This window comes from Penicillium canescens, assembly GCF_028828765.1.
Source record: "Penicillium canescens strain IBT 15451 chromosome Unknown utg000002l_segment0_segment0, whole genome shotgun sequence".
Classification (NCBI taxonomy): Eukaryota; Fungi; Ascomycota; class Eurotiomycetes; order Eurotiales; family Aspergillaceae; genus Penicillium; species Penicillium canescens.
The window spans coordinates 1683002-1710119 of NW_026703964.1; the positions used below are offsets into that span (position 1 = coordinate 1683002).

The 27118-nt window shown below is 48.8% G+C and overlaps 9 protein-coding genes across 9 annotated transcripts; 3 read left to right on the forward strand and 6 right to left on the reverse strand.

Annotated features, from left to right (window-relative positions):
• Positions 1-66: 66 nt before the first annotated feature.
• N7446_001834 (TFIIH/NER complex subunit TFB4) lies at positions 67-1545 on the reverse strand. The gene is made up of 2 exons (XM_058510583.1): positions 1365-1545; positions 67-1309 (listed from the first exon to the last, which is right to left on the reverse strand). The coding sequence occupies exons 1-2, from the start codon at positions 1408-1410 to the stop codon at positions 219-221; spliced, it is 1137 nt and encodes a 378-aa protein (XP_058376119.1). The 5' UTR covers positions 1411-1545; the 3' UTR covers positions 67-218.
• Positions 1546-1984: 439 nt separating this feature from the next.
• N7446_001835 (uncharacterized protein) lies at positions 1985-2650 on the reverse strand (the record flags this gene model as incomplete). Its single annotated transcript, XM_058510584.1, has 1 exon — positions 1985-2650. The coding sequence occupies one exon, from the start codon at positions 2648-2650 to the stop codon at positions 1985-1987; it is 666 nt and encodes a 221-aa protein (XP_058376120.1).
• Positions 2651-2727: 77 nt separating this feature from the next.
• Positions 2728-6496, forward strand: N7446_001836 (UNC45-central domain-containing protein). The gene is made up of 3 exons (XM_058510585.1): positions 2728-3109; positions 3164-3652; positions 3712-6496. The coding sequence occupies exons 2-3, from the start codon at positions 3572-3574 to the stop codon at positions 6139-6141; spliced, it is 2511 nt and encodes an 836-aa protein (XP_058376121.1). The 5' UTR covers positions 2728-3109; positions 3164-3571; the 3' UTR covers positions 6142-6496.
• A 1010-nt stretch (positions 6497-7506) lies between these two features.
• On the forward strand, positions 7507-11259 carry N7446_001837 (glycerophosphocholine phosphodiesterase; the record flags this gene model as incomplete). Its single annotated transcript, XM_058510586.1, has 4 exons — positions 7507-7642; positions 7735-10563; positions 10625-11025; positions 11083-11259. The coding sequence occupies 4 exons, from the start codon at positions 7507-7509 to the stop codon at positions 11257-11259; spliced, it is 3543 nt and encodes a 1180-aa protein (XP_058376122.1).
• Positions 11260-11533: 274 nt separating this feature from the next.
• On the reverse strand, positions 11534-11910 carry N7446_001838 (thimet oligopeptidase; the record flags this gene model as incomplete). The annotated part of the gene is made up of 2 exons (XM_058510587.1): positions 11534-11663; positions 11804-11910. 2 exons carry the CDS (start codon positions 11908-11910, stop codon positions 11534-11536), a joined length of 237 nt encoding a protein of 78 aa, XP_058376123.1.
• Positions 11911-12232: 322 nt separating this feature from the next.
• Positions 12233-13486, reverse strand: N7446_001839 (TauD/TfdA dioxygenase family protein; the record flags this gene model as incomplete). The annotated part of the gene is made up of 4 exons (XM_058510588.1): positions 12233-12387; positions 12439-12813; positions 12872-13204; positions 13258-13486. 4 exons carry the CDS (start codon positions 13484-13486, stop codon positions 12233-12235), a joined length of 1092 nt encoding a protein of 363 aa, XP_058376124.1.
• A 714-nt stretch (positions 13487-14200) lies between these two features.
• On the reverse strand, positions 14201-16215 carry N7446_001840 (putative MFS transporter; the record flags this gene model as incomplete). The annotated part of the gene is made up of 7 exons (XM_058510589.1): positions 14201-14415; positions 14473-14601; positions 14652-15088; positions 15140-15246; positions 15297-15470; positions 15518-15735; positions 15795-16215. 7 exons carry the CDS (start codon positions 16213-16215, stop codon positions 14201-14203), a joined length of 1701 nt encoding a protein of 566 aa, XP_058376125.1.
• A 3471-nt stretch (positions 16216-19686) lies between these two features.
• N7446_001841 (uncharacterized protein) lies at positions 19687-20788 on the forward strand (the record flags this gene model as incomplete). The annotated part of the gene is made up of 4 exons (XM_058510590.1): positions 19687-19926; positions 19985-20118; positions 20175-20646; positions 20702-20788. Coding segments are annotated over 4 exons (933 nt in total), but the record flags the coding sequence as incomplete, so codon positions are not given.
• Positions 20789-24845: 4057 nt separating this feature from the next.
• On the reverse strand, positions 24846-26074 carry N7446_001842 (uncharacterized protein; the record flags this gene model as incomplete). The annotated part of the gene is made up of 4 exons (XM_058510591.1): positions 24846-25278; positions 25339-25481; positions 25529-25753; positions 25811-26074. The coding sequence occupies 4 exons, from the start codon at positions 26072-26074 to the stop codon at positions 24846-24848; spliced, it is 1065 nt and encodes a 354-aa protein (XP_058376127.1).
• Between the last annotated feature and the right edge of the window lie 1044 nt (positions 26075-27118).

Below are 27118 nucleotides of genomic sequence, written 5' to 3' on the forward strand. Positions count from 1 at the left end.
CCCGTTGGTCTCCCTTTCCACCTATGCATTCTATTGCTAGTAATTCAAGAACTGTCAAAATTTTCTCTCCCGTAAATGATAATATGTAATATTTCTAATGGTCAGCCCGATGCCCATAAAAACGCCACCATCCAGCCAGGGACGTATCATAAAAGGAATCAAAAAGCAAGCACTAATAAATTTAAACAAGAGAAGATCAACCCTGAGCAAAGAAAGCATCAAGTACCGGGCGTAGGAGTTGACATAGGCGTCCCAGCCCCAGACGCCCCATTAACACGCTTCTTCTTCTTTTTCTTCCGCGGCAGCAAAGCCGGCCTAACATGATAATCCCCAACATCCAAATGCGTCCCACAAGTCATGCAATCGCCCCCAGGAGGCGGTTCACAGAAAATACTAAGACAAATCGAACACACGAACCCAACATCCACAACCCGCCGATGACAAAAGCAGGCAGCACGGAAATCAACATCCACCCGCGTGGGGAGCACTAAATGCCGGCGCGAGCGCTGATCTGGCAAGAAAGCCATCATCAAATACTGCAGCAACCCCCGCGGCTCAGAAAGGGCCATATATACGCCCTTGGTCGCGTCCGACGCCTGCTGCAGGAACACCGCATCCCCGCTAAGTTTGCATACATCGATGGGGATGTGCAACCGCTGACAAGCGAAGATGCTGTTCATAACGGGGATGTACTGGTGCGCGGAATCGGTAGACCCGCTCACGGACACGATCAGGATCCGGCTTTGGAGGCGTTCGTCTTCGTTGGATGCGGAGTACCTGTTCGGTGCGGCGGCTACTCCGCCTGCTCCGCCGCCGCCGCCACCTCCTCCTTCTGCGGCTGCGTCTTCGAGGTTTGCGCCGCCGTGTTCCTCTGCCCAGGCGATTGTGCGTCTGTTTATGTTGCTTAACGCCAGGGTGAGTGCGCCTGCTAGCATTGTGGACATGTTGCTGCGGAGGTCATCGCCGGTTGTGGAGTCTACTAGGTCTTTTAAATTGCGGGTGACTTGCTCTTCGACGATGCGGAAGGGGCGGTATTTGTTTGTTTGGGGGGTTGTACTGCCATTCATTGTGACGTCGCCGTCTTGGTCTGCAGAGGAATCCGGGGCATTTTGGGACGGGTAGAGCCAGGCGGCTTTTTGGCTGTGCGAGGCGACCACTGCTACTTCGTTTGCGTAGTTGCAGGCTAGGTGGGCGTTTATGAAGACCAGGATGTTGGCGACTGCTTTGGAGAGTGGGAGGGAATCTTCGAGGAGGGCCCAGGCGTGTGGGTTTGTGTCAATGATTACGGTGAGGAGGGATGGGGCCAGGTCTTTTTGTGGTTATAGTTAGTTGGGCATTCTGCAGCTGTAGACAAGTGTACGAACCTGTGGCTCCCAGTTCATAATGCTCCGAGGCATCGACGGAATTCATTGTGGACCGCGGATCAGTCGAGGCTGATGGTCATTGTGAGGGGTGCGCTGGAGGGGCGTCGGGCCAACTTGAATGAAGGCCAGAATGCGCTGCTTAATGACAGACTCTCAATATTGGTGAAATGTTCGATTCGAGCTCGAGTAGTTGCATATGAAGTCGGAGAACCAAGAATTAAGCTTGTGATAAGCCAGTCACGAGGTGATAACAACTATAGCTTCTACTACACCCATTCACCCTAAGTTATACACAATTCTGTTCAATACAGTTTCCTTATGCGCTCTGACCGGTTGGGAATTACCTTTTTGTATTATACAATCGAGTGCAGAATGACCTGGTTCAAAATAAGTCATTTTATGGTACACTTTTATTCTCACATTCGTCTCTGAGCTTTGAGGCTTGGAAAACTTGACTTGATTCACCGACTAAGTTTCCGTGACAGTATCCAGACCACCCTGAAAAAAAAAGATCATAATGTATTGGAATAGATAAGTCAAGTAACGTTACAGAGTAGTCAAGTTCTGCTATGCTTCAGGCGTTCCTTAGGCTAACATATCAACCTGGTCCTGCAAAAGCTTCAAGTAACACTCGTCTCCTTCCCTTTCTCAAGAAAGTACTTTGAACAGCCAGCGCTGAACTCGATCCTCCCAACCTCAGACGCCATTGTAATGCGCCAAGCCAACAGAAACCCGGTCACGTTCCAAGCGACCTCCGAGGAGGTAGTCGGAAAGACAGTGGCATGGTAGTTTTGAGTCTTGTCGCGTCTTTCCTTGAAGTTGCCGGTGTATGTGTCCACCCACGCATCATATGATTCCAAGACCGACAGAGGGCATGAAGAGAGCACTTCTTCTGCCTCTAACATACAGTCCCCCTCGTCAGACCTGAGGTCATCCGGATCTCGCCAAATAAAACCCGTGCCGTAATCAGCAAAGATACGATAATGCCGGGGAGATTCTGTTGGCGTGAATATTGTGGTCGATACGGAAGTGGTAGAAATAGGAGGCTCGTGGGTTGACATCTCGACAGTCGTTGGTTCTGACTGTTGCTCTTCCACTGCATTTGTGATTTTCAAAACAAAGCCAAAGTTGGTTTCTACGAGAGCGGAGTTTTTGTCGGACTCAGTAAGAGGCTTTTCAGCAGGGCTACGCCATGCATCACTCAGGTTCCTGATAGTTTTGATGTATCGTTGAGACTGTGACTGACTGCAAAATACACCCAGAGGCTTCAGAAGGCCAGAAGACATGGTTGTAGTACATACGTAGCCCGTGGAGTAGATGGAATGTGATACTAGGTACGGAACCCTGAGGTAACTAACCGGTCGTTAGCGCTTCTACTTTGTACAAGTTGATTACCCCTCCTCCGCTCGACGTTCAACTTCTTCCTACAACATATCTTGGCCTTGAAACAACTGGGATATGTGACTGGTCCCGTATGAAGCAATTCGGGAAACAGGTCGGAGCCGGACTCCAATCGGAGGAACTGGCGCTTAGTGACTGAATCTACTATGCATTTATGAGCATCTTTTGTTGAGACGGATTGACTCTCGGTCGATTTTAAAGGCCAGGAGGACAACACTCTTGGCATATCTGTTGGACGCGCCAAGGTACTACTATTGTATTCTCTAGTGGCTTGGTGAGTAGATCAATGGATAGTCCACTTTGCTGCACAGCGGACTTAGCGGAAGAGTATCCGTTTCCTGCAAGTGAGCCGGTCATCCAGCCAGTCCTTGGAATAGAAGGGTAGCACAAACCTGGAGAGTCATCTAAGCTGACCAGTATATACCTAGTATATACCTAGTAGTATATACTACCTAGAAGTATGCTTATCAGAAACGTGACGGATCTCGTTGCTGTGGTTGGTCTTATCGGACTGATTGATAATGGTCGTGGATGAGATGGCGTAAGACCAAGAAAGAGCAAACGGTGAAATTAATGTACTCCGCGTGGGGAATTGAGAGCTATGCGCGGCAATCCGAAAATAAAACACGTCCATCCCAACATCCCAACTCCCGTTTCTTGCTTTTTCCGTATCCCCGTCCTTATCGCCCTTTCTCTCCGCTCCCCCAGTAAAAAAAGCTTCCGGGATCCCACTTTCGCTTTACATGACCTTCTGATCACCACACACCAGGAGTAATTTTAATTGTTACTCCTTTTCGCGCCTTGCAATGGTCCACGCAACAGGAGAAGAGCGCGCTGTGAACCTAGCCCAAGAGGCTGTCGAGCTGGTCGACGCGGGCCACCGCGAGGTACGTGATTTCACTATCCCCAGATAGAACGAGGGGCTGATTCTCAAATCACTTGATAGGCCGCCTCCCGGAACCTCCGAGAAGCACTTTCGCTGGCCCCCGAGAACCCCCAAGTGAAAGCGGCGTTCTTGAAAGTTCAGCACGAAGACAAAGACAGCCACCGGCTGCTGGACCTCTGCCGACGATACGCCACCCAAAACGATGAGAATGCAGGCAAGGAAGCTGCTGCCTACCTCCGCACAGATGGCTTGAAGTCTCCGGAAAATGTTGGCTTGGAATCCTTGAGTCTGTTGCTCGCACAGCGACCGCACTCCCTATCCACGACGCAGGATGAGATCATTTCCGGGCTGGTGCGACAGAATGCCAGCGTTCGACAATATTTCTCTGCCCAGCTCCAGATCTCTGTGACTGCATTTTTCGATGATATTTATGAACGGGGTGATGGAGCCGCCGTCTGCCTGGACACGGTGGTGTTGGATCCCAGTGTGTGGCCATCCGAGGATGCGCGAACCCACTGCGAGAGCGAATTGTTCCAACTGTTCATCGCCAAGTTGATGGAGTCGGGCCACGACCTTGATGGCCGCTCTTTGAAGGGAATTACAAGACTACTCGCGGTCGATGCTGACCAACTCCAACATCTGATTGACGACGAAGGATTCGAGGTGATTCTTTCCTCTTTGGACTATCGCTTGCCCCTGGAAGTGCGGAGCCAGGCGACTCTGGCTACTGCCAAATATCTCGAAGTTGCCAAGGAAGCTGGCGAGAAACAATTCTCGGCATTGATCATGTCCATTCTGGGAAAGGGCCGCATTGATGATTTGATTGTCGCTTTCTCTGCGGCTGCGGCTATCTTCCCCGTGGCACCTGCTGCAGCTGCCAGTCTCTTCTTGTCGGAAGAGTTCATGGGATACTTATGCCCATTGGCATCTCGAGAGGCTAGGAGCAAAAAGGTCGAGGTCCCTGTACTCGAGTTGCTCAATGCAGCATGCATCAACCGGCCGTGCCGTGAAGCTGTCTCTAAGAAATTCGGAGAGTGGCTGTCTCATGTCTTGACCAATGGGAGCGATGAATGTTCGGAGTTGGCAGCGGTGGCTCTGGCGAAGATTCGGGCATCCGAGCCCGATCAACCCTCGACTGGCAACGGTAAGGTCTTGGAGGAAGATAGCGAGTCTGAGCTCGTACACCGATTCAAGGGACTGATGTCTGCACAAAAGGTCGAGAACAATTCGCACGCCGTTGAGGGACTGGCCTATTCCTCGGTGAAGCCGGCCGTCAAAGAACAACTTGCTAAGGATCCTACTTTTCTACGAAACTTCATTGCGACTCTGAAGCAAAATACTGGAGATTCATCCGTTCTATACGGTGGCTTGATGGTCGTTTTGAACCTCACAAAGTTCCTCCCCAACCTCTCTGAAGAGCAAAAGAAGATCTCACAGTTGAAGGACTATGCGGATGCGTCTAAAGGGAAGCCTAGCGCAGCCCCAGACAGTCGGGATGAAGATGAGGCTGTATTAGCACGCTGTGCCGCTGTCATCGATGCAGGCGTCATGACTCTGCTGGTAGAGTGTGGACGAATCGCGCTACCTTCCACCAATGAACTCTCAGCCAAAATCTTACTGGGATTGACAAGGCATACCAAGTCTCGCGGTGCACTTGCTCAGCAAGGTGCAGTCAAGCTTCTCCTCGGTCTTGCGGCACCGAAACAGAGTAGTTCTGGCCCCGTCACAAACGACACAACACGTATCGCCTCCCATGCGCTGGCCCGCATCCTTATCTCTGTTGATCCAGCACACGTTTTCCCATCATCTGGGTTCCCTCAAGTGACATCCGCCGTCCGTCCTTTACTCTCCCTTCTCTCATCATCCGAGACTCCTTCGTTCTCTGCCGACCAGCCGCGCGATCTACTTCCTGTTTTTGAGGGTTTGCTAGCTCTAACAAACCTTGCTTCATACCCGCACGATGACTCTGCCCCAGAGCTCACTGTGCGGGAAGGGTGGTCTGCCGTGGAGGATCTGCTTCTGTCTGGCAATCCTCGAGTCCAACGAGCCTCATGTGAACTGGTCTGTAACCTGATGACCTGTGAGTCTGGTGTCATCAAATTCGCCGATGGCTCCAAAGCAGCTGCTCAGCGCCTTCACATTCTGCTGGCCTTGACCGACGCCGACGACTTCCCCACACGGCGAGCCGCCGGTGGAGCCCTTGCTATGCTGACAGACTTCGATGCCGCGATGGCTGCTGTATTGGATCGACCACGGGGCGTGAACTTGTTACTCGGACTGTGCCAGGAGGATGACGATGCCCTCGTTCACCGGGGCGTGGTCTGCGTACGCAATCTCACCTGCATCGCGACAGGTGACATCGGAACCCGCGCCAAAGCCGCCGTGAAAGCCGCTGGAGGGGTTGAAATTCTCACCGCATGTCTCAAAAAGACATCGAACCAAGCCGTGTTACAGGCGGGAGTGGAGGCACTGAAACCCCTGATCCAATAATGGGCATACCACGTCCATTTGCTTTTTGCATCAAGTCATGCTCGTTGACTCCCGAGATCTCTTTTATGTTTCCTTTTGCATGTTTTGAGGCGGACCGGCTGATCCAGTGGAGTTTGCTATCTCTTTGCTCTCTTTTTTTACTTTTTATGTTTGAGATGACCTTGTCTATGAGCACAGTAACGGTCTTAGCGATTGCTTTTTTAGGGCCGGATCAGGCGCCTGGAATTCGGCGCACAGAGTGCAAGGGGTTGCATATGGCTTTCAATAGAGAATTATGAATGAATGGTTATACCGCATCCTTAGGAGCACCTGACCTTTGGGAGTCTGTGGCGTCGCCGGGGGTCACGGGGTCGCGTCTCCCTTTTAGGATTATCGTGGACTCATAGTACCTGACTCACTAGTACCTCCCTTAGCCTCATTCCATGCACCTTCCTTATGTCTCTTGGCCAAGCATGCTTCTACTAGGTCACGAGGCACAATACTTACCCCCTTCGGCCCTCTGCAGTATTAACGGCGCTCGTTGATTCGTCGATATGGTTACTAAGCATCATTCCACGTGCAGCTTCTTCACCCCGATTGACCGAGCTATGTAGGTGTTACTAACTTTAATTCAAGAATTGGAAATATACTCTTGGTCAAGAATGAAGTTCTCTTCAAAAACTCCAGATCTGATCCATACTCTAGGCTCTGCAGTACCCCATTTACTTCAGAAGCCTAAAATGGATCGGACAAAGAAATTGAGGCAGCGTGACCTCCCACGGACCCTAGACTAGGATAACATGGAACAAAAAACAGGGGGTTTGCATATGTACTGAGTTAATATTCTAAATTTATAAGCCCACAGTAGCGAGAGTGTTAGTCTATAAAGACGGTATGGGAGCCGTGGAGAGGGTCCCCGCGGATCGACAAATCATCATCAGCCCGCTACGCACACCTTCACCTTCGACTGTCCGCTTGGCCTTTTCCGCCTCTCACATCACCTCCGTGGCCCACGCTCCTTAGCTCTCTACTCCCTCGATTCCACTCTACGCAAATCTCTCTCCTCGTCACCGCAATTCTATCCACTGGCACCACCCCACTCAGACAGGTACAGTCAGGTGCACCTTCGAGCTTTGTCTCTTCCCATCCTCTTCCCCTTCTCCCTTCTCAGACCTCGTACTTCACTCAATGGCGTGGTTGATTCCCTCTCTTCCCTGCGTTCGACCGCTCACCTGATCACTTCCCACGACTCAGGTTGATCTCCCCGCGAAACCCTCCGATTGAACGCCGTCGGAGGAATTGGAATATTGCAATACAGCTTGGTGGAAACAGGAACAAAGGATTCGTTGAGCTCAACATTTGATCTGACGTGCGAAAACCGCCAATATGAAGTTCGGCCGCAATCTGTCTCAATTTACCGTTCCCGAGTGGAGCGCCTCTTACATCAGGTACAAGGCCTTGAAGAAACTTATCAAGTCTGCTGCTGAGCAGATTAAGGCGGGCCAGGAGGCTGATTTGGCCGGTAAGCCCTAGTGCTTTATCACCTGATTTCCCCTTTTGGACCATCGAGCACCCTTCTGACCAGGACTGGTGCGATTGTGTTGGGGTTTACAGGCTTTTTCTATTCGCTCGACCGAAATGTCGAGGATGTCGATTATTTCTACAACAAGAAGTATGCCGAGTTTGCGCGCCGCTTGAAGCTCCTCGAAGAGCGGTATGGCTATTCTATGGAAGGTCGCCATTCGTTGGAACCCGAGGACCGCCATGACCTCCGCGAAGCGCTTCTGGATCTGCGGTATCACTTGCGCCGCTTACAATGGTATGGCGAAGTCAATCGCCGTGGCTTCGTTAAAATCACCAAGAAGCTGGACAAGAAGGTTGGCGCGCAAGCTCAGAAGCGTTATCTGGAGACCAAGGTCGATCCTGCTCCGTTTGCCTCCAATTCGCGTGTCTTCAAGTCGCAGGACCGTATTAATTCTTGGATGGCTATCATTACCGATCAGTCCAAGGCTGACGATAAGATCGCCGATGATACGAGCTCCACTCATTCTTCTTTGTCCTTAAAGCGTGGCGCAACTCGGCCTTATCTTAACTTGCCTACCAGTGTTTTGACTGCCGTTGATGATGCACTGCGCAGGGATGACACTCATATGTTGTTTGAGCTACTTGAGACCTTGAAGGTATCTGCGGATGAAGCCGGTGACTCCGTCTACCCCAGAGTCCTCAAGACTCTCATTCAGCGCTCGATTCTTCACCGTTCCCAGGCTTGCCTGGCTGCGCTAGTGAATCGAGCTGACACCCTGGAGGAGGACGATGACATTAATCGCCGTAATTGCCTTCACCGTCTGGTCATCTCCATCGGACGTGAACAGGCAACTAGCGACTCGGAGTCCGCGGCCTCGATGGTGCTCGATTTTCCCCCAGAGACTACCCGCTACATTACACCCGCCGCGCCTCCTACCCTGCAGCCGCCCCGTGCCGTGGTTAAAGAGGAGCATATGCCCCAGCAGCTGGGTCGCGATGACCCTGCTGTTGTCCTTCTTCAATTCCTGCTGGATACTCTGCGCCCAGACCAGCGGGAGTCTTTGATGGCCAAGGACATTTCTGGCCGCACACCCTTGCACTATGCGGCCCAGTATGGGTTCAAGGTGGTCTGCGAAGTGATCATAGAGCACCTCAGAGAATGGGACATGTTTGACGTCAATGATGGAATCGACGGCCCTTTGTGGCAGGACGATGATGGCTGGGCACCTCTCCATCTAAGTGTTGTGGGTGGTCACCCCAAGACCACCAAATGCCTCTTGGACGCCGAGAACCGGGGCGATTCTCAGGAAGCGGGCAGTATTAGAAAGCAAGTCTCCAAGTCTAGTGCCGTCTTGGCACTTGCGACCAAAGCCAACTTCATTGATATCGTGCACCTTCTGGTGGATGCCGGTGTGGATATCAATTACCAGGATGAGCAAGGAGAAACCGCATTGCACGTCGCTGCTCGATTTGGCCATGACGAGTGTGCGAAGATCCTGCTTGATGGTACTGCGTACCAAAAGGGAGACACGGAGCTGGCTGAGAAGACATATGGCTGGACCCCCTTGTTTATTGCCTGTGTGGACGGATGTCTGAGCGTGGCTAAGCTTCTGGTTGCTGCTGGTGCGGATCTGGAACGTTTCGATTCGTCCGGCTGGACCGCAAAGGAGCACGCTGCTCTGCGAGGTCATCTTGACATTGCTCAGTGTCTGGCAGAAGTCAGCCCCGGCCCTCCTGCTATTGAGCCCGATCTTTCATCGTCTACTCCAAACCTCACTGGCTCCGACTCCTCCTCGCCCCCGGCTCAGTCGTCTCTTACTGACCGTCGGTCGAATGCGCCTGGTCCCACATCCGGGAGTTCTGGCCTACGCAATACTGAACCTATTAAGACATTTGGACATCGGTATCTCACCGACGAGGCCATGATCCTGGTTAGTCTGGGTACCATGGATATGCGCAAGCCCCTCGAGACAGTCAGCCTTGACCGCATCCCAATGGAAAACGCGCATGCCACCCAGCTGGACACATCTCTGTCGATGGTTATCACCGCCAGTGGTGCGCACGGCGAGCCAGAAGTCATTGACCTGCCTGTGCAGGACAATATCTCAACTGAGCCGATAGTTTTCCACACCACCGATCCAAGCAAGGTGCGTCTTCTCTTCGACCTTGTCCCCACCTATGCTGGATCGAAGGAGAAGGTTGTTGGCCGTGGTGTAGCTCTGCTTTCCAGCATCAAGCCTACAGTTGGATCCCACCGGATTAATCTCAAGGGTGATTCCACCGTTCCCATTGTTGCTGCTAACACTCTGGAAGTGATTGGCTCTGTAACATTCAATTTTCTGGTCATCACCCCTTTCAAGCACCCCAACATGTCTATCACAGGAAACCAGACATACTGGCGCTCAATGAGCTCGACAATGGTCATTGGTCACCGTGGATTGGGCAAGAACATGGCTAGCCGCAATTCCTTACAATTGGGCGAGAACACTATCCAGTCCTTCATCGCCGCGGCCAACCTGGGTGCCTCATACGTCGAGTTCGACGTGCAGCTCACGAAAGACCACGTCCCCGTCATCTATCACGACTTCCTTGTCAGTGAGACTGGTATCGACGCGCCTGTCCACACTTTGACGCTAGATCAGTTCCTCGAGCTGGGCAAAGGTCGTCACCGCAATGTCCTCGGTCCTGTGAACTTAAATGGCGAGATCTTCGACATCGGTCCCCGCCAGCGCTCAATGTCAGTCGGCGGCTCGGAGTACAATCCTGCCGAATTGACAGAGAAGATCAAACACACCCGTGATTTCAAGAAGAAGGGCTTCAAGGGTAACACGCGCGGCGAGCACATCCAAGCTCCCTTCGCCACCCTCGAAGAACTTTTCAAGAAAATCCCCCAGCCCGTTGGCTTCAACATTGAACTTAGTGAGTTATAACAGCCTCCAAAGAACAGCTACCCTTTCGTCGATCTAATCATGGTCGCCAGAATACCCCATGCTCCACGAGAGCGAGGAGGAAGAAATGGACACCTACGCCGTTGAACTGAACTCTTTCGTCGATACCATTCTGACAAAGGTCTACGACCTCGGTGTTGGTCGTGATATGCTGTTCTCCAGTTTCAACCCGGATATCTGTCTACTGCTGTCTTTCAAGCAGCCGTCCATTCCCGTCCTCTTCTTGACGGACGCGGGCGCTTCCCCGGTTGGTGATATCCGCGCTAGCAGCTTGCAGGAGGCCGTTCGGTTCGCTTCTCGCTGGAACCTTCTCGGTATCGTCAGCCAGGCGCAGCCATTGGTGCTTTGTCCACGACTGGTTCGCATCGTTAAGGAATCCGGTCTTGTGTGTGTCTCTTATGGAGCGCTCAACAATGACGGTGCAAACGTCGACGTAAGTGCTTTCTTCCTTCCGTTCACTGTCAGGTTCACCCACTAACTCCACAAATAGTACCAAGTAGCCGAAGGCATCGACGCCGTAATTGTCGACTCCGTCCTCGGAATCACAAACGGTCTCATCCAACGCCAAAATAAGGTCGATCGTACACCGGGCCCATCGCCTAACCCATCGGCTCTCAGTGACACCGCCAGCGCCGTCCGTCCTGTTAATGTAACTACTATCCTCTAACTGCATGTCTTGTATCCGTCGTCTTTTATCACTGTGATAGAGCTCTGCATCTTATGTCCATAGTTTGCATTCGGCTTAGGCCAGCTTCAACAGCTATCAACACGAGTTATGCTTAAAAGCAATTTAAACATTTTAGCTTTTCTTTGAAAATAAGCAAAAAAGGAGAAAGAAAAAGAGATGGAAATGTATAGCTTTGATACCAGCCCTTAACAAGGCAAACGGCAGACAGTCCCTCGATTATGTCCTCGAATCCAGCAATCTTCCGAAAAGCAGCCTAACCCTCCATTTCAATCCGATTCCCACCCCAATCAAGCATTATCCGACGATACCGAAAACCAGCTTCAGGACTCATAAGATCCCTAAAGAAGATAGAATTCCAACTATCAGCCGGCAGAATTCGGGTACTATAATACGTTAGTCCCAATATCCAAATCCAAATCCAAATCCAAAGCAAAGCAAAGCAAAGCAATGCATAGAAGAACATACTAAATATAAGAATAATAATTCCTCTCCTACCCCCATATATAATGCGACGTAACTCAACTCCCCCGGTCCTAATAAACCCGTCCTGCACTGCAAGATCGTCCCATAAACCGCATCAGGCTCTGTATCCATGATATTCTCATGAGAAGATGGAGGATACATCACCATATGGAATTGACTAGACGCAACCTGTCGCAGTATAAGAATTCCCTAGGTTACTTGCTTAGCAGCGAATAAATTCTCAACGAGATGGCTTAGGATGTTTCTCGGTGGTTGTGGGGTATTGGTATAATTTCCATTTAGATTTGAGGAACGCCGTTAGTTTAGATATTCGACTAAAATGCGGGATTTGGGAGGGCTTGGATCTGGGCAAGTCATATTTTGGATTAGAAGAATGATGTTGACGAATTTGATGTAGTATGAATTAGGCCTATAGGACGTTGCCAAGTTCCGTCTCAGGTTATACCTAGCTCAAACAAGTCCGTCCATTCTATTCATCCTTCGCCAAAGCCTCCCGTCTGCCAATACTTTGAGGGTCCAGATAAGGCCTCTCACCAAGACCAACAGCACGGTGCCCAGTGCGCGGGCCAAGGTTGTCATAGTCCCACGTTGCGGCGTGATACACCGAGCGGTTATCCCAAATAGCTACAGAACAGTTAGACATTGAAACAAATATGTCCAGGAAAGAAGACATACCAAGGTCATTGGGGTTCTGCCAGCGATTGCGAACCTGCAAATCGTGGTTCTCGACAATAAGAGTCACAAACCAGTCGAGGAGATGGCGGCTCTCCTCATCGGAGAGACCGTTAATCTTCTGGACGTGTACGCCCACGGCGAAGACACTCTTCCAGCCGGTGACAGGGTTGGTACGGATCACTGGGTGCACGGCACTAAGCTCCTCTCCGACATTCTCGGGTGCACCACGGGGACCGGGGTGGACGTTGAATTCGTGTTCTTTGGCAATTGCGTTGAAGCCTGGTTGGGCATATGTTGCAGTTAGGCCCTCCAGGAACTTCTGGTAGGGCTCGGAAAGACGGTCGTAAACTTCGTAGCCGGATGCCCATAGAGTATCTAGAATTTGGTCAGTTTTGACAAATTATTGGGTAAAGGAAATATAAATGGATCTCACCACCACCAGTCTTGGGCAATTCCGTGAGACGCAAAAGGGTATAGTCACTAGGAATAGGCTCAAATGTAATATCACTGTGCCACTCCTTCCGACCAGTCTGTTTGCGGTCCTTTCGGAAGTTGGTGTATAGCTTCTTTCGCTCGACAGAGCTGATCACACTAATCTCGTCATCCTTCACACTGTGATCCCGGCCCGAGTTAGCAATGGGGTGAATGTGCAGTCCAGATGTGCTTGGCTTGCCCGAGAGCTCGCCAAGCCGCTGAACAAGCTCCTTCTGCAGGTCATTGTCGAGACCATCTTGCTTGCGGAAGAAGACGACACCTCGCTGGGAGACTGGTGTTTTATGTCAATATTAGTTCACGTGGGTGGTTAGCGGTGTAACTTACTAGTAATGGCAAGTTCACGAAGTAGCTCATCGGAGTTGGGAGCGCGCAGGAAATCTTTCAAATTGGCATTGGGAAATTCACGTCCAATCACTGGGGTTACGTCAAAAGACTCAAAAGCGTCTAGAGCTCCGGTTGGCTTCAAAGGCTCGCGGGCGAGACCTTTCAGTGTAATCCTCTCATCGATGATGGGAACTACGGGTGTGGTAGTTTCGACTGTTGCGGATGCCATTGTTATAGTAATATTCCGAAGAGATGGAAGCTTTTGTGAGGTGTGTTGCACAATGAGTGCGAGAACAGCCTTTTATAATGTCGCACTTCGAGAAGTGGTGCCGGATACCCGTGTGCAACTACTACTTACTATAATGCCAGGCTTCATAGTTGCAACCCCGCAGATCTGGAACGTGGACGTTTGTCGCACAATCCATGTGGAATCACGTATTTGCTTATCTGATAAAAGTGTGTGGTCTGATATTCGCCATTTACCCCGGATATCAGGTCACTTCCCGCCATCGAAATCGCTTGGAATGAGACAATATAGACTGGAGGTTGCGCAACTAGGATGACAAATTGCATAACTATACAATATTCCATTGTAGGCGAATTGATCAAGCCATTCGTGATTGACCGGCTATCGGCAATTCTCATTGCTGATTCGCTATATTGTCCGATTTTGTTCGTATTGATCCAAGCACGCCATGTAGTGTCTGGCTCGTGTCCTCGCAATAGAAGTAGAAGTAGACATCACTTGAATCAAAGCATAATTCGGCTACTGTGGCACAATGACAGGCTACATTTGGCTTGTACGGCATAACCAAAGTATAATCCCTCTCTCTTAATTGCTCTATCGAATTGAAACCCGCAACCACCAATAATCAACGGATAAAATCGGGCTTTTAAGCATATTCACATGATAATTATCACTATTTCCATGCTCTGATCTTGCTCAATGCGCAAATCGGAAGTCGAGTCGCTTATTGCCGTCATCTTTAGTGGTTGCCAAGTAATGAGCCTTCTCGTTGTCGGTCATAGCGTTCCACTTCTTGTCACGGCTTGAATTGCGCCAGACATAATAGACCTTGGTCAATAGATAGATGAAGATGTTTGAGACGACAAGTCCTACTAGGACACGGTTACCTCTCCGATAGCGGGGGGCGTCATCTGCGTCAAGTTAGAACCCGTAGCTAAACATGGAAAAAGTGAAAAGAAATGACGAACCAGTGCGATAAATGTTAGATGCGATGATTCCAGAGGATTGGACACACATGTTATACATGGCAGCTGAGACCGTGCGAGATCGGACAGCATTTGAATTTCGAGAGTTCCAACCAACTTGGATGGCGTGTGCTGGGGAATGTTAGCAATTCTTGGATATGAGACTGTGGAAGGTAACTCACCATTTGGATAAGCCAGTAGAAGTGTCATCACCACCCAAACAGTCCATTTATTGACGGTGGTGATGTCCACAACATATAGATACACCACGAATGGGAGCGCCCATATTTGACCGATCATCGACACCAAAGTCAATTGTTTCGTGACCTCAGAGATGTACGTCAAGATCAGAATGAAGACGATGGAAAGGAATTCAGTGGGAATGGTTAGAAGATTGGTAACAAAAGTGCTGAAGCCGAGGCCTTTCAGCGTGAGCGTAAGATACTGCTTGGCTGTCGTCATTGGTGTTCCGAAAGTGAGCCCAATGATATACAAAGGCCAAAGGTCATAATCCCTGAGACTCTTCCACAGCAATTTTGGCGTGATGGGCTCGCGATTATGCATGGTGCCTTTGCTTGGATCATCACGAATCACTCGATTGACGATGATAGTCTCCTCACTGTTAGACATATTAGCAGGTGTCAGTTAAGAGTCCAGATCGTTGACTTGCCGCTCAGTAAACCACCCGGATTTCCCTCGAGCCCAATTTGCGGTTTGACATGGGCCAGGTGGCATCAGGATAAAAGCAGCGAGACCAAACAGAAGTGTCAATAGGCCCTAATACTGGTATTAGTGGCATCTAACATTGACAGGAGATGTATGCTAACCTCAAGCAAGAAAAGCCAGCGCCAGCCCGATTGGCCCTCTACGCCACGAAGGTGCAAGAGACCGAATGCCAGGAATCCAGCAAGAATATCTGCGATATTCATGGCCGTCCAAAAGAAACCCAGCCTTATAGATAGCTCGTGATGCTTGTAGAAATACGAGAGATACAGAATGACCTGTGTTCATATGAGCAAAGTCCATAGCCAGAACAAACTTGACTTACATCGGGAATAAATCCACCTTGCAAGATTCCAAGAAGAGCGCGACACACAAGGAATGAGGTTCGTCCATTCAGTGCATATTGTCCCATCGCAACAGCAGACCAAAGGACCATCTGGCTGGGAATCCAACGATCAGGTCCTATCCATTTGCTAACAAGCTGGGAAGGCAACTCGGCGCAGAGGAATGAAAGTTTGAAAACGGTATTTCCAAGATTGTAGTCTAGAAGAATAACTTTTATTAGCTTCGGTATCTCTTCAAACTTAGCATTGGGAGTTTACCATTGGTACTCATGTGCAGCTCAGGAAGCATGTTATCAGTCAAAGCCTGTTGAAGATTGGACCGATCCAACTCCAGCGCCATGAACATGAGACAAGTCCATATCATAATGCGTACATCTATCTTCCGAATCAACCTATATTCTTCGCCCCATGTCCACCGGGCAGACGGGTCGAATCGATGCAAGTTCTCCCAGTCGGCGCGGGGTTGGTATTCCTTCGCGATATCAGGGTCGTCAAAAACAGAAGGCTGGGTCGCAACTCCCTCAGCATTATAGCCTTTGCCTCGTTGGAACCAGAAGCGGCGTTCTTCATTCGGTTCACCCAAGGGCGGAATGTCGAGGCTGGTAGAAGAATTTGTCTCGTCCAGAACAGACGAGACGTATTCTCGGGGACCCTTCTTTGCGGAATATACGGTAGTCATGTTGATAATCCGGGGAAGAATGAGTAGTACCAAATGGACTTCTTTCGCTCAGGACGGAGGATACGCTCGATCGAGCGCAGATTGTCTCTCTTTTTATACTCTCCTCATTAGCGATATCACCTGTCGGTCTATCTTTCCTTAAAATATGCATATTTTCGTAGCGAGTAACTTGGCACTGAGTTGCATCATCATGCCAAATATTGAGTGATGTTTATCTCAAAAGTCTAGGGAGTCTTGTGAGGGGTCAAGAACTGCCAAGGGTGGTGGTGGAATGGCATCTTGGAGGCTAAAGATCGCATCATTCAGCTGATAGACTCTATCTCGCACTTAACCTCCAAGCAAAATAACTCACACTTGACTAAATTCCCGATGGAAAGGCACATGGTTATATGGCTTTCACTTACGGTTGCCACATTGTTTTTTCTTCTGGACGGTCAATTTGTCAGTAAACTCGTCAAAATTCTCACGTCGCGCTAGATTGCCCTTGAGTTACTTGAGCGACAACTCAGATTCAGAGAAACCGATTAGCAACAAAGATATGGTTTCTATGAGAATGCTGTGACAAATTCATATCAAAGACACTTCTCTCATGGATATTAGGAAGCTTCAATATGTGTAGAGTCAGAAGGACCTGGAGAATGTCACTGGCGGGCCTAGATGTGTAAAGCAGGTACACCCGACACAACACCGTCGACTAGTCCATCAAAAGTTAGGACACTAGCTCTGAATAAAGTATCTCATGCAGAGTACCGTCGGACTTCGAAGAGTTATTTGCCCAGTGAACGGAGTTCTGGCGCTTCGAGCTTTGCTTGAGAGAAGCCAAATCTCGAGCTGTTATAAGATAGTCGGCGTGGAAATTAGAGCGCTATGATATCCGTTGAGGTCCATACCATAATCTTTCTCATTTATCAATGTTGTCAAGGATCAACTGAAGAACTGGGCGCGAGCTCATGGCCTTGGGCTCCCCTCACATGACCACTCAGCCCTACAGACTTGAAACATCCCGCGCAAGGCAGATTAGTGACAGTGAGTGATAAAAAATAAAATAAAATGGTCCCTTAATCGAAATCGTGCGATACCACGACAATGCACAAGAAGCCATGTGTTGAAAGTCCCTAATAGGCAGAACCAAATATAAACAGCCCCTTTTTGGGCCATTTACCAGTGAGCGACACAATCCAATTTGCGGGATTTCTCATCCCCTAGCGTTGGCCGCCCATACACGCGGAATTTAAGCATTCCAAAATCGGTACGCCTCTGCCCCCAGCAGGACAGGGGTTTGGCCGTAAAACCCCGTGAGTGGCCGGTCAAGTGGGTAACCAACACAACTCCATCGCACAAGGGCTTTTAAGAGGATAGCCATTTTGGAATTTGACGTTTACCCCACTTGATGCCTCAGCTAGGACCAGTGATGCTGATCTCCGACCCTCCTCATGCCTCTATGGCATGAGCGAAACACCGTAGCTGTGGGGGTGGATATTTTTATCCACCAGTTTCAAAGGTCAGAACATGAAAGCTTATTGACATTTGGAATTGCTTTTGTTCTAAAGTGAATGATAAATTTCCCGAAATTCGCGTATAAGCAGTTTGACATCATTGTCTGGGGGTTCTATTTTGGTAAATCCTGTCATTAGCCGAAGTATGGCCGAGCCACTTAGCCACTTCTAGGAAGATGTTGAACGTTATTAACCTACACGTGAGAGTCGCTGCCGCAATTTTGTGGCAGTGAATTATGGTGAATGTTTGAAGGTAGCTATTCTTAGAATCCGGCGAGAATTGTCCGCTAATTCGTTTCAGGCAGTGCATAATTTGCATGAATCAGGATAGAACGAATGCATTCGCGGTAAAAATCCTCACAAATCGACGTGGAAAGGGGTCATAATTGAATACAAATCACTGTTATGACGATCAGCATATTGATGTACCGCACTAATCACGGCTTAGACCCCCAAATGGAGGGAGTGGAGGCTTGGTGCGGCCGCTAAAGCTGGCAATGACGCCCGTCAGAACGAAAAATCGCATAACATGATTGCCGACGGCCGACCATTTGCAGAAACATCCATGGGAGGCAGGAACCACAGTCTCTTTTCCCTTTTGTGGAAGTTATATTGCTTTACATCTAAATATATTGCACTTCCATAAACCAACAGTCAATTTGGCCCCCACGACGGCCACGGCTCCTAGCCGATGTAACACTCCAGATCCAGTATCTGTGGGCCATGCTAGATTGCCGTGGGACCATTTTGACGGCACCTATTTCCTTGTTCAGGGGTTATACCCCGAGAGGCTAAAACGAGATTGAGGATACAAGGGTCCCGGTTTTCCACCGGGAACATCACAGCCTGCAGAGACTGAAAGATAATGCATCCCATTTAGTCGAGGAAGGTGAATTTACCGGTCTTGTGCCTAAGCTCGGACAGTGGGGACGCGACTTAGGGCACGGAATGCCCCTATTCGCCAAGGATGGTCTCGCGTATATGCAAGTTGGACATCAAGTGGACCTCGCTGGGTGTGTTGAGCCTCTGGAGGTTCCTTAGCCCTCGAAACCTGCTGTAGATCACTCACTCTGAACCATTCCGGCGTTGATCGACCTCTCGGAAGCGATATGGACACCGCGCCCATTTACGACGTACATAAACCCGGCAGCACAGTCTAGCCAATAAGATCGATTGTTTAATGTTGGTTTCCATAACTCAGCCCTTATTGTTCAATGTTGGTAACAGTTGCGACGCTAGCTACAGGGTTAACGTAGTAATTGCTGCTAAAAGCAAAAATAACTACACAGCCTCGCGTAGTTCTGCAGACCTTACCGTGAAGATAGTAACGACAAGCTCTCTGTCAACGGGGCCATGTTTGATCGCCATCAAATCCGATCGCCCCACTGCCAAAGCTGACCTGGTTGTCCCGGCCTAAACCATACGGGTTATTTCATTCGGATTTTCTAATAGGTGAAACTGTGAAAGCCTGGGCGAAAGATGGAGACTCTCACCGCAACCATGTATCTCCGCTAATCATATATCTTCACTATTTGATAAATACGCCCGGTGGGGTGCAAACCAATGAGAATACCATTAGATGTGTAGCCGAACAGTCTGAGGCTCTGATCGCCTTCTAGTAAGAAGAAAATCCCCATCTTCAACCGAACTAAAATTCACCGGCCGTTGTTCTAACCTAATACATCCCTGTGGGCTGAAAGTCATAACCATCAGGCGTTCTTCGGGCCCATTCCTTCGGGTCCGTTTCAGGCGTTCTTCTCTTGACTGTTTGGTGATAGTTCGCTTTTGAATATTGGGGTCTGTTTAGCCCGTGGGTCTTCCTTTTTACGGGATCCTCCGACCATTAACCCCAGCTTATTTCTCTCTTATCATAAAGTCCACTCCCCTCGCTCTCTCTTCAGACTAAATCCTCCGATCCTTTCACATTTGAAGTTTCTACGTTCACCTCATTTTGGTTGACCCGAGTCACACAGTATACTTCGTGATTTGCACCAACATGTCTCCTCTCGGCAACCCTTATGACACACCTTTAACATCCTACAATTCTCGACCTTTTGATCCTTCCCAGATCCTAAACCGCGATCCTCAGGAAACGGAAATGTATATAAACGCCCAGACAAAAGCGCCCTCGCAATCTCCTTCAAATTCTAGTCGGGTCAGCAAAGCCTTAAAAGGCAAGAGAGTACATATTTGCGAGTACCCTGGATGTCCAAAGGTAATGAAGTAATTACCCGAGAACAGGATTGATAGGTCGCGGTATTAACTTAATCCAGGTTTTTACCAGAGCCGAACATCGCAGACGGCATGAGCTCAGCCACCAATCGAGGAAACAATATACTTGCACATATCCCGGGTGCGGAAAGGCCTTCCACCGTCCTGACTACTTGACCCAGCACATATCCCGACAGTGAGTATTCGCCCCGGTGTTCTATAATTGAACTAGCCAACTAATGACAACCACAGTTCGTCCTCGTCCCCCAGGGTCGGAAGATCTTGCGCGGAAAGCGACACATCATCTCGCCCATTAAGTATACAGGAGACGCAGTCGCAACCGATTCATTCGCCTCCCATGCCTTTCCAACTTGAGTCCAACAACTACTCTCGGACATGGGGAAGCATGGATTCTTCGATAACCTGTTCTCAGAACTCACCGAGTCAGGGCGACTCTCCAGTATCTGTCGATGGACACGCATCTCCTTACTCATTCACAAATGAGAGGTGCAGCTCACCAGTCTCGACCGAATCATATACCAACACCGACACTCAATATCCTGTCTCGGGTCTCCCTGTCGAGCTGGTGACTAGCATCGACCATTACCTTCGCAGCATTCTGAAGCCTGAGGCTTTCGCTTCGTCTCATCAGCAGCTGAACCCCACAATCTGGAACACGGATACAATTGATATCGATCCAATTTTGACTAAGCCAGAGAGCCCAGTGAGTTACACAACGCTTAGCTCACGCTTGAATCCTTGTACTGACTTTCTTCCAGCAGTTGTCACTTTATTCATGGCCTCCCGCAAACGGCTTATCATACGAGAACACCCAGATGAATCATTATCAGTCTACCCGTCATTGAGAATTCGCAGTACGCGGTTGCCAGTCGCTATCTTTTGTTGCATTTTAGCGTGTTTTTGATATATATTCGCTTTCCTTTATTGTGCTCTTCTAACCATCGAGGGGCAATGATGTTTTGACTTTCGGAATGTTCTTGGGACCTTCGTTTTCTTGTCTACTATGATACCACGGCAAAATTTGTTTCAAGACGAAAGCCGATACAACGAGTGCTTCAAACGTCTATACAAACAAGTTGTCTACTATGACCGTTATATTGCATGTGTTTTCTTATCATCTTCCTACTCTATGATACCCAAGAATCTAGACCCCCTTCAGCAGCCAGTCCGCAACAATATTGTAGTTCACACCTCGGTAATTTTGTTAAACGAGGAAATAAACCAAGTGCCTGGAATAAGTTTTCAGCATAGTCAAATCTGCAAGGCTTGGAGCCTTGCACGTGGAACCGATAGATTCATACAATCAATATCTACGGACATTGGGTTGCGACAATGACTGCGGACCGCAAAATCCCGTCACATGATGGCTGTTGGTTGCCTTCATTCCTGAAGCGACGAGCTTCGTATTCCTTGCGCATTTCCGCTATTGATTCCCTGACAGGCATGGAATCTTCTGTTGTATTCAATAGCGTCTGTCAATATTCACCAAGCTGGGGTATCTTAGTTAAATTGATGGATAGCATTGACTTGTTGTGGCCCAAATATTTGGTATCATGTCAGGGGCTCGGTGGCTGTACGTACAGTAGTTCGGCATCTGAGACCTGTTGTCTCAGGTTTCCGTACTTAGGTTTCTTCAAAACCTTACGGGGATGATCAGCTCAATAGCAGGCAAGAGACCAGGTAGGGTGTATTTAAGCATCTCTGTCGATCGATTTAACATGCTGACGCTGGGGAACCTAAAATTTAAGCTTGTACCTTAATTTTCACATCTCGGTCAACGTCCGAGAGGTGGTTGCCGATCCTCATCTGGGCATACATCATGGCTACATGCACTGACACTGCTTAAAATTTTGACCATTCAGGTGTTCCTATCTCGTTCCGTATAGCTACAAGCAAAATAAACATAATGTGGTCTCTTTTATGTTCTGCTATGTGTCTCATTATGTCGCTTCAGGCACTAGTGCCCTATTCAAGATGTCATAACTGCGTTTACAGTGCCACTGATGAAGCATTGGATATTTTCTGCACAAAAGCCTCGAAGCGAGTATACCGTTTCATGCATATTTTTGTCCTATTGTGGCCTTTGTTTACTACCTCTTTTTTTCCCATTCACGAGTGCTCAGCTTGTAATTGTTAGTAGTAACTTGGTGGTTTAATCATGTAGACTATGTAAAGGTGGGGGATATGGCCACCTATGTATTATCGACAATTCTTTCTCTATATAACAATGTATGGCCGCGAATAATGTCGGTCTGATTGATTCCAAATTATATACAGCCCCGCTCGCCTTCACGAGGTACTGTAACTCATCGTCATTTTTTTACAAACCACTTTCCATGACAGGCCCATCATAGACCTTTCGCGCACGGACAAAGTAGTACACAAGGCTGAGGATAATAGTTCCTACAGTTCCAACCACACTGAAGTTCATAGTATGAACAGTCACCACCCAGCTTGTTGGCCAGAAGGTAAAGAAGACAGCGATGGTCATGTAGATCAAAGCCCACACATTGACCAGGATACCCCAAATACCGGGCAGATGGAACGGACCCCAGACGAGCTTTGCGCCTGCGGTGTTGACGACAGCTGAGTCACTGCTGCGGTTGGAGCTGATACCGCCAGTACAACGCCGCCAGAGAAGAAGACTGCCGACGACCATATAGGATAAGTAAAGACCGGAGATGGACATCGAGCAGAGATCGTTGAATGCCACTGGGGAACCGATGTTAATAAGAGCCAGCAGACAAGCAATCACGGATGTGAGAAGCACGGAGTACAAGGGCACGGCTGATTTCTCGGTGACCTGCCAATGTTAGCTTGGTGTGCACTGCAGTAGGAGAAGATTTGGGTTGGGATGAGTACATACCTTACTCCACACTCTCCAACCGGGAATACCCCGGTCACGAGCAAAAGACCAGAATTGCCGGGATGTAGATGCTAGCATGCCAACTGAGGTGGTCGCACCCATGGTGGTCACAATGGAGGCCATTACGGCAGTACCAGCTACGGAGCCCGTTGCCTGTTGGAAAATAGCCATGAAGGGGTATCCCGTGGTTGATTTGAGAGCTGATTCAATATCACCAATGCAGAAGAGCATGGCGAGCAACATGCCGAATCCCATAGATCCATTGATCAGGACACTGAGCATGATCGAGCGCGGGACTGCGACTGAGGCGTTCGTAATTTCTTCGGACATCTGGAGACATGATCAAGTTAGTCCGGCTGCTACTTTTGTCTATAAGATAAGAAGGAACTCACATGAACAGCCGCATCACCACCGGCAAATGCAAAGATGCAACCGACCGTTCCAACAAAGAAGGAAAGTCCCTGAGATGGGAACCCTCCGAGGTTGAGGAAGTCAGTGAAGACTTCCTTGGCTGCGCCATGGTCGGCCATATAGGTCAAGGGAATGAGGATTGCGAAGAAACCCAGAATATGAAGGACCAGAATCATTCCCTCAAAACGGGGAAGGACCTTTCCTCCGACACTGTTGATGCCGACAGAAAAGACAACGACAGCCCAGTATAGTAGAGTTCCATGCCAATTCTTAGGATTGTAGCCACTGTTTGTCAAAGTGATCAAGCCTTGGATCAAGGTACCGACCAGGTAGCACGAGGTTGCGAATGTTGCCTGCCATCCGATAACTGTGAGCCAGCCTGTAGTTCATGTTAGAATCCAGTATCGACCATGCTCTTGCGCTCGTCAACCCACCTGTCAAGTAACTAAGTAGTTTCATCATAGATGGCGGTGCTAACATTGAACACCAATGGTACTGGCCTCCAGACGTCGGTGCCCTATGGAGAGTCAGTCTCCGATTTCTGCATGAAAAAAAAAAAAAAAAAAAAAAAAAGGTAGCGGTTGGCACATACATTGATACCAACTCGGAAAGAACCACAAATGTCGCTGCGACACCTGCCCACACGAAGAGAAATCCATATACTGCACCAGCCGGGCCACCACTGTGTAAATACCGTCAGTACTTGCGCTATCGATGGTTGCGATCAGTGTTTACTTTTGGTATGCTTGCAAGAAAAGCCTACGGAGTATATATTAGCCCACGTCAAGGATAGAGACATATCTTAAAAGTCAAGATCACTCACACGACAATTCCTTCCCAAGTAATCAGAATTGTACAACTGAAACCAAGCATGGACATCAATCCAAAGTTGCGCTGATTCAGTTAGTCCAGATCGCAATGCACATCCTCAAAAAATCCCACCTTCAAAACAGGACGTTTCCCCATCCGTGCCAGATTGGCATCATCCAGCTCCTTGCTGGTCGGAGGGCCGATCTCCTGCATACCTGAGGTCGACATTTGCTTCGAGTACTGAGACGGCATCCTTAGAAGGTGCCAGAGGAAAAGCAAAGACAGGTCACAAGTTCAGGTCTCTAAATGCAGGGAAAAATATTTATAAACCTGCAACGTGCCTGCATGTGGTGGGTAACGCCATCTTCACACGCTTCTACACGGCCAGGGGCCATGAAGAAGGCTAGCAAGGGCAAATACTACTAAATTGATTGGTTTCACAGTGGACTGAGCCGATGCAACATAGTTCTCATAGGGATGACCAGATGTGGAACGCCCAGAAACAATTGCATAAAGTGTTTGCGCATAGGCCAATTATGCTATGGAGCTCGGAGGCAACTGTGAGTTTCGACCCCGAAAAGTCTAAGCGGAAGACGCTAAATATGCACGCTAGATCCTTCGTCGCTGCTAGCGCCACCGGACAAGATGAGATCCTTGTCTCACTGTTGCAGTATTTTTGAATTCTAAATCGGCTTGTGATATTATGCTTTTTGGGATTTCCTTTACCAACAACTATGTATAGTGGGACGGTCTGGCCCCCGTTTCACGATCCATAGTTCATACTAAAAGTTAGTCGGCACTCGCGCCTCTTTAGTTCATTGTTGTAGCCCCTCTGTCACAGTCCAGGTCCGGGTCTCCACGATAATGTTAGACAGGCTCGACTGGCTTTCGGCGTCGTCGTCCGGTGCTGAGGTGACTAAAGTGTGGTTGGTTCCTTCGCGTGGTATGGAGACCAGCTCGTGGGTCTCGCTTCGAGTGTCTTGGATCCGGCGGGTGCCTTTGAATGTAGTCATGCCGTAGGTCTTGTGCTTGCTACCATAGCCATTAGAGCTCGACATTTCAAGACTCATCCCCGATGACCGTAGATTGTCCAGGAAAGGCTTGAACTGTGGGGAGCACGCCGTCACAATACTCAATGCTTGGGCCATTTGTGTAGAGACGGCGACAGTCCAGGTATCGAACGATGGGTCCGTCGACGAGAATGACTTGCTGGCGTAGACAAGTTGGCAAATAATCGCGACAATGACACTGTACAAGTAGCCACACTGTCAGTGATGCTCACCAAAGAAAAGAATATTGACCACATACACAATTCGAAGAAAAAAAACACTAAAAAGACTAGCCTTTCTGCGGAAGTCTGTCTGGATGCGAATGATGACCAGTAAGGCTTGAGCAATGATTCCAGCTTCTGATAAAATGTTTGTAATACCTAGATAGTTCCACCATGCGGTCTGTCGTCTTTAGCGATTTCCCTGAGAAACAGAGAGTGACCACATACCCGATCAAAGCAACTCCCATTTATATAGTCCCACGTCCGCGGTAGGTGACACTGAAACGAAGCCGTAATAATGCCAGTGATGGCCCAGAGTCCAATCAAAATTCCCAGCACAAGAGCAAAGCGACGGTCCAAGGACGCCGGTGTCAGGTTGCGAATAAATACCAACAGCGACAGTTTGGAACAACAAATGCTGGCAATGAACAGGATGATGGCGGCGAACTCAGACTAAGACCGTTTTTCACATTAGTATCTCTATGGAAGAAGCCAAAGAAGGTCTCATACCTTCATCATATTGTCCACCTTAGTCTCAGCCAGCATTTTGTAGTGCTGACCGAGGCCATTCGCAGTCGCCATAGACACCGCTATAGACTCCGCGGTACAAAAGACGATCGATGATGCGGCAAGTCCATCATCGAAGGTAAACTTGCGAAAGAAGAAATATTTTGTCCCCAGCCGGGTCAAGACACTCAGAATAGCCGTCACCAGCATAAACCAGGTCAAGACATTGACTGCGGGTGTCCAGGTATTCTTCAATTCGGGATGCATGACGCTTGTGGGAGGAACAGGGTAACCAAAGACGCCGTGCGCTGTTATCGCATATTGTATGAGGCTCTGAACATCCTTCGAACTGGAGTTCAGAGGTAGTCTCATAGAGTTCAATTATTCTGGGTCGCAGGCATAAACGCCATGTTCCAGCGGCTTATTGGCTTCGCAAGACAAGGCGCCGCATCACAAATCACAAGCGATGCAACCCTAGAACCCACAGGGGCTAAGAAAGTTAGACCGGGATATGATTGTTTGGGCTTTAGTGACTATCCACATTTCGACAAGTGTGTTTGTAGATTGAGGTTGTGAGATGGGGCCACGCGTATGTGCGAATTTTTTGGGGGGTCGCATCTAATCCCTGCACGATCGTGAAAAGGCTCTGAACCCTTTCCCTCCGATTAACGATCAAAGACCTTTCTCACACTTCTCGTCGCTTTATCTGGCCGTGCCCCTTGTCATTATTCTTCGCATGATTATTCCTGGTGTTTGTAGCTTTGGGATAACTGCATTGTTTGTTAAGGTGACTTCGAGTCTTAGCCAATTCCAGACTATAATAGGGGCAATTTCATTTAATTTACTAGAACCAATGTTTCGCCATGCAGATAATTTTGTAAACCCTACACGTTTTACCTAATTCAGAGCTTCTCCGGAGTAGGACCATCTAATTGTAATAAAACATCTTGTAAAAACATTTTTATAGATTTTATTAGTGTTATTATTCCTAACGCGCATTTATGTAAACTGTTAACCAAAGTTAGTTCGGTTTAATACTTACGCTGCCATCGCACCAATTTCGGCTGCTTGTTTTGCTTGCCGGGGTGCAGCTAAAATCGTTCACCTACAATTATTATTAGGCGACGTTAGGGGGACGCACCCTTTATGAAAGAGAAACCTTCCCTCTATTTGCTAATTGTCTTAGGGAAGGCGTAGAATTTATATTACTTATATGGCGCCTTAGACAAGATAGCCTTAACACATACCTGAAAAACGGCTTAAAAAACGGCGAACTGTTGACGGTACGATTGCCTTAACTGTATATGGGCA

What these genes read in the sequence shown, in the direction of transcription:
- N7446_001836 (XM_058510585.1), top strand. Translation starts at nt 3,572, where the DNA reads ATGGTCCACGCAACAGGAGAAGAGCGCGCTGTGAACCTAGCCCAAGAG. An exon ending in TCGACGCGGGCCACCGCGAG is followed by an intron (nt 3,653 to 3,711) that starts GTACGTGATTTC and finishes ATCACTTGATAG; the next exon opens with GCCGCCTCCCGGAACCTCCG.
- N7446_001834 (XM_058510583.1), bottom strand. Translation starts at nt 1,410, where the DNA reads ATGAATTCCGTCGATGCCTCGGAGCATTATGAACTGGGAGCCACAG. An exon ending in TTATGAACTGGGAGCCACAG is followed by an intron (nt 1,310 to 1,364) that starts GTTCGTACACTT and finishes AACCACAAAAAG; the next exon opens with ACCTGGCCCCATCCCTCCTC.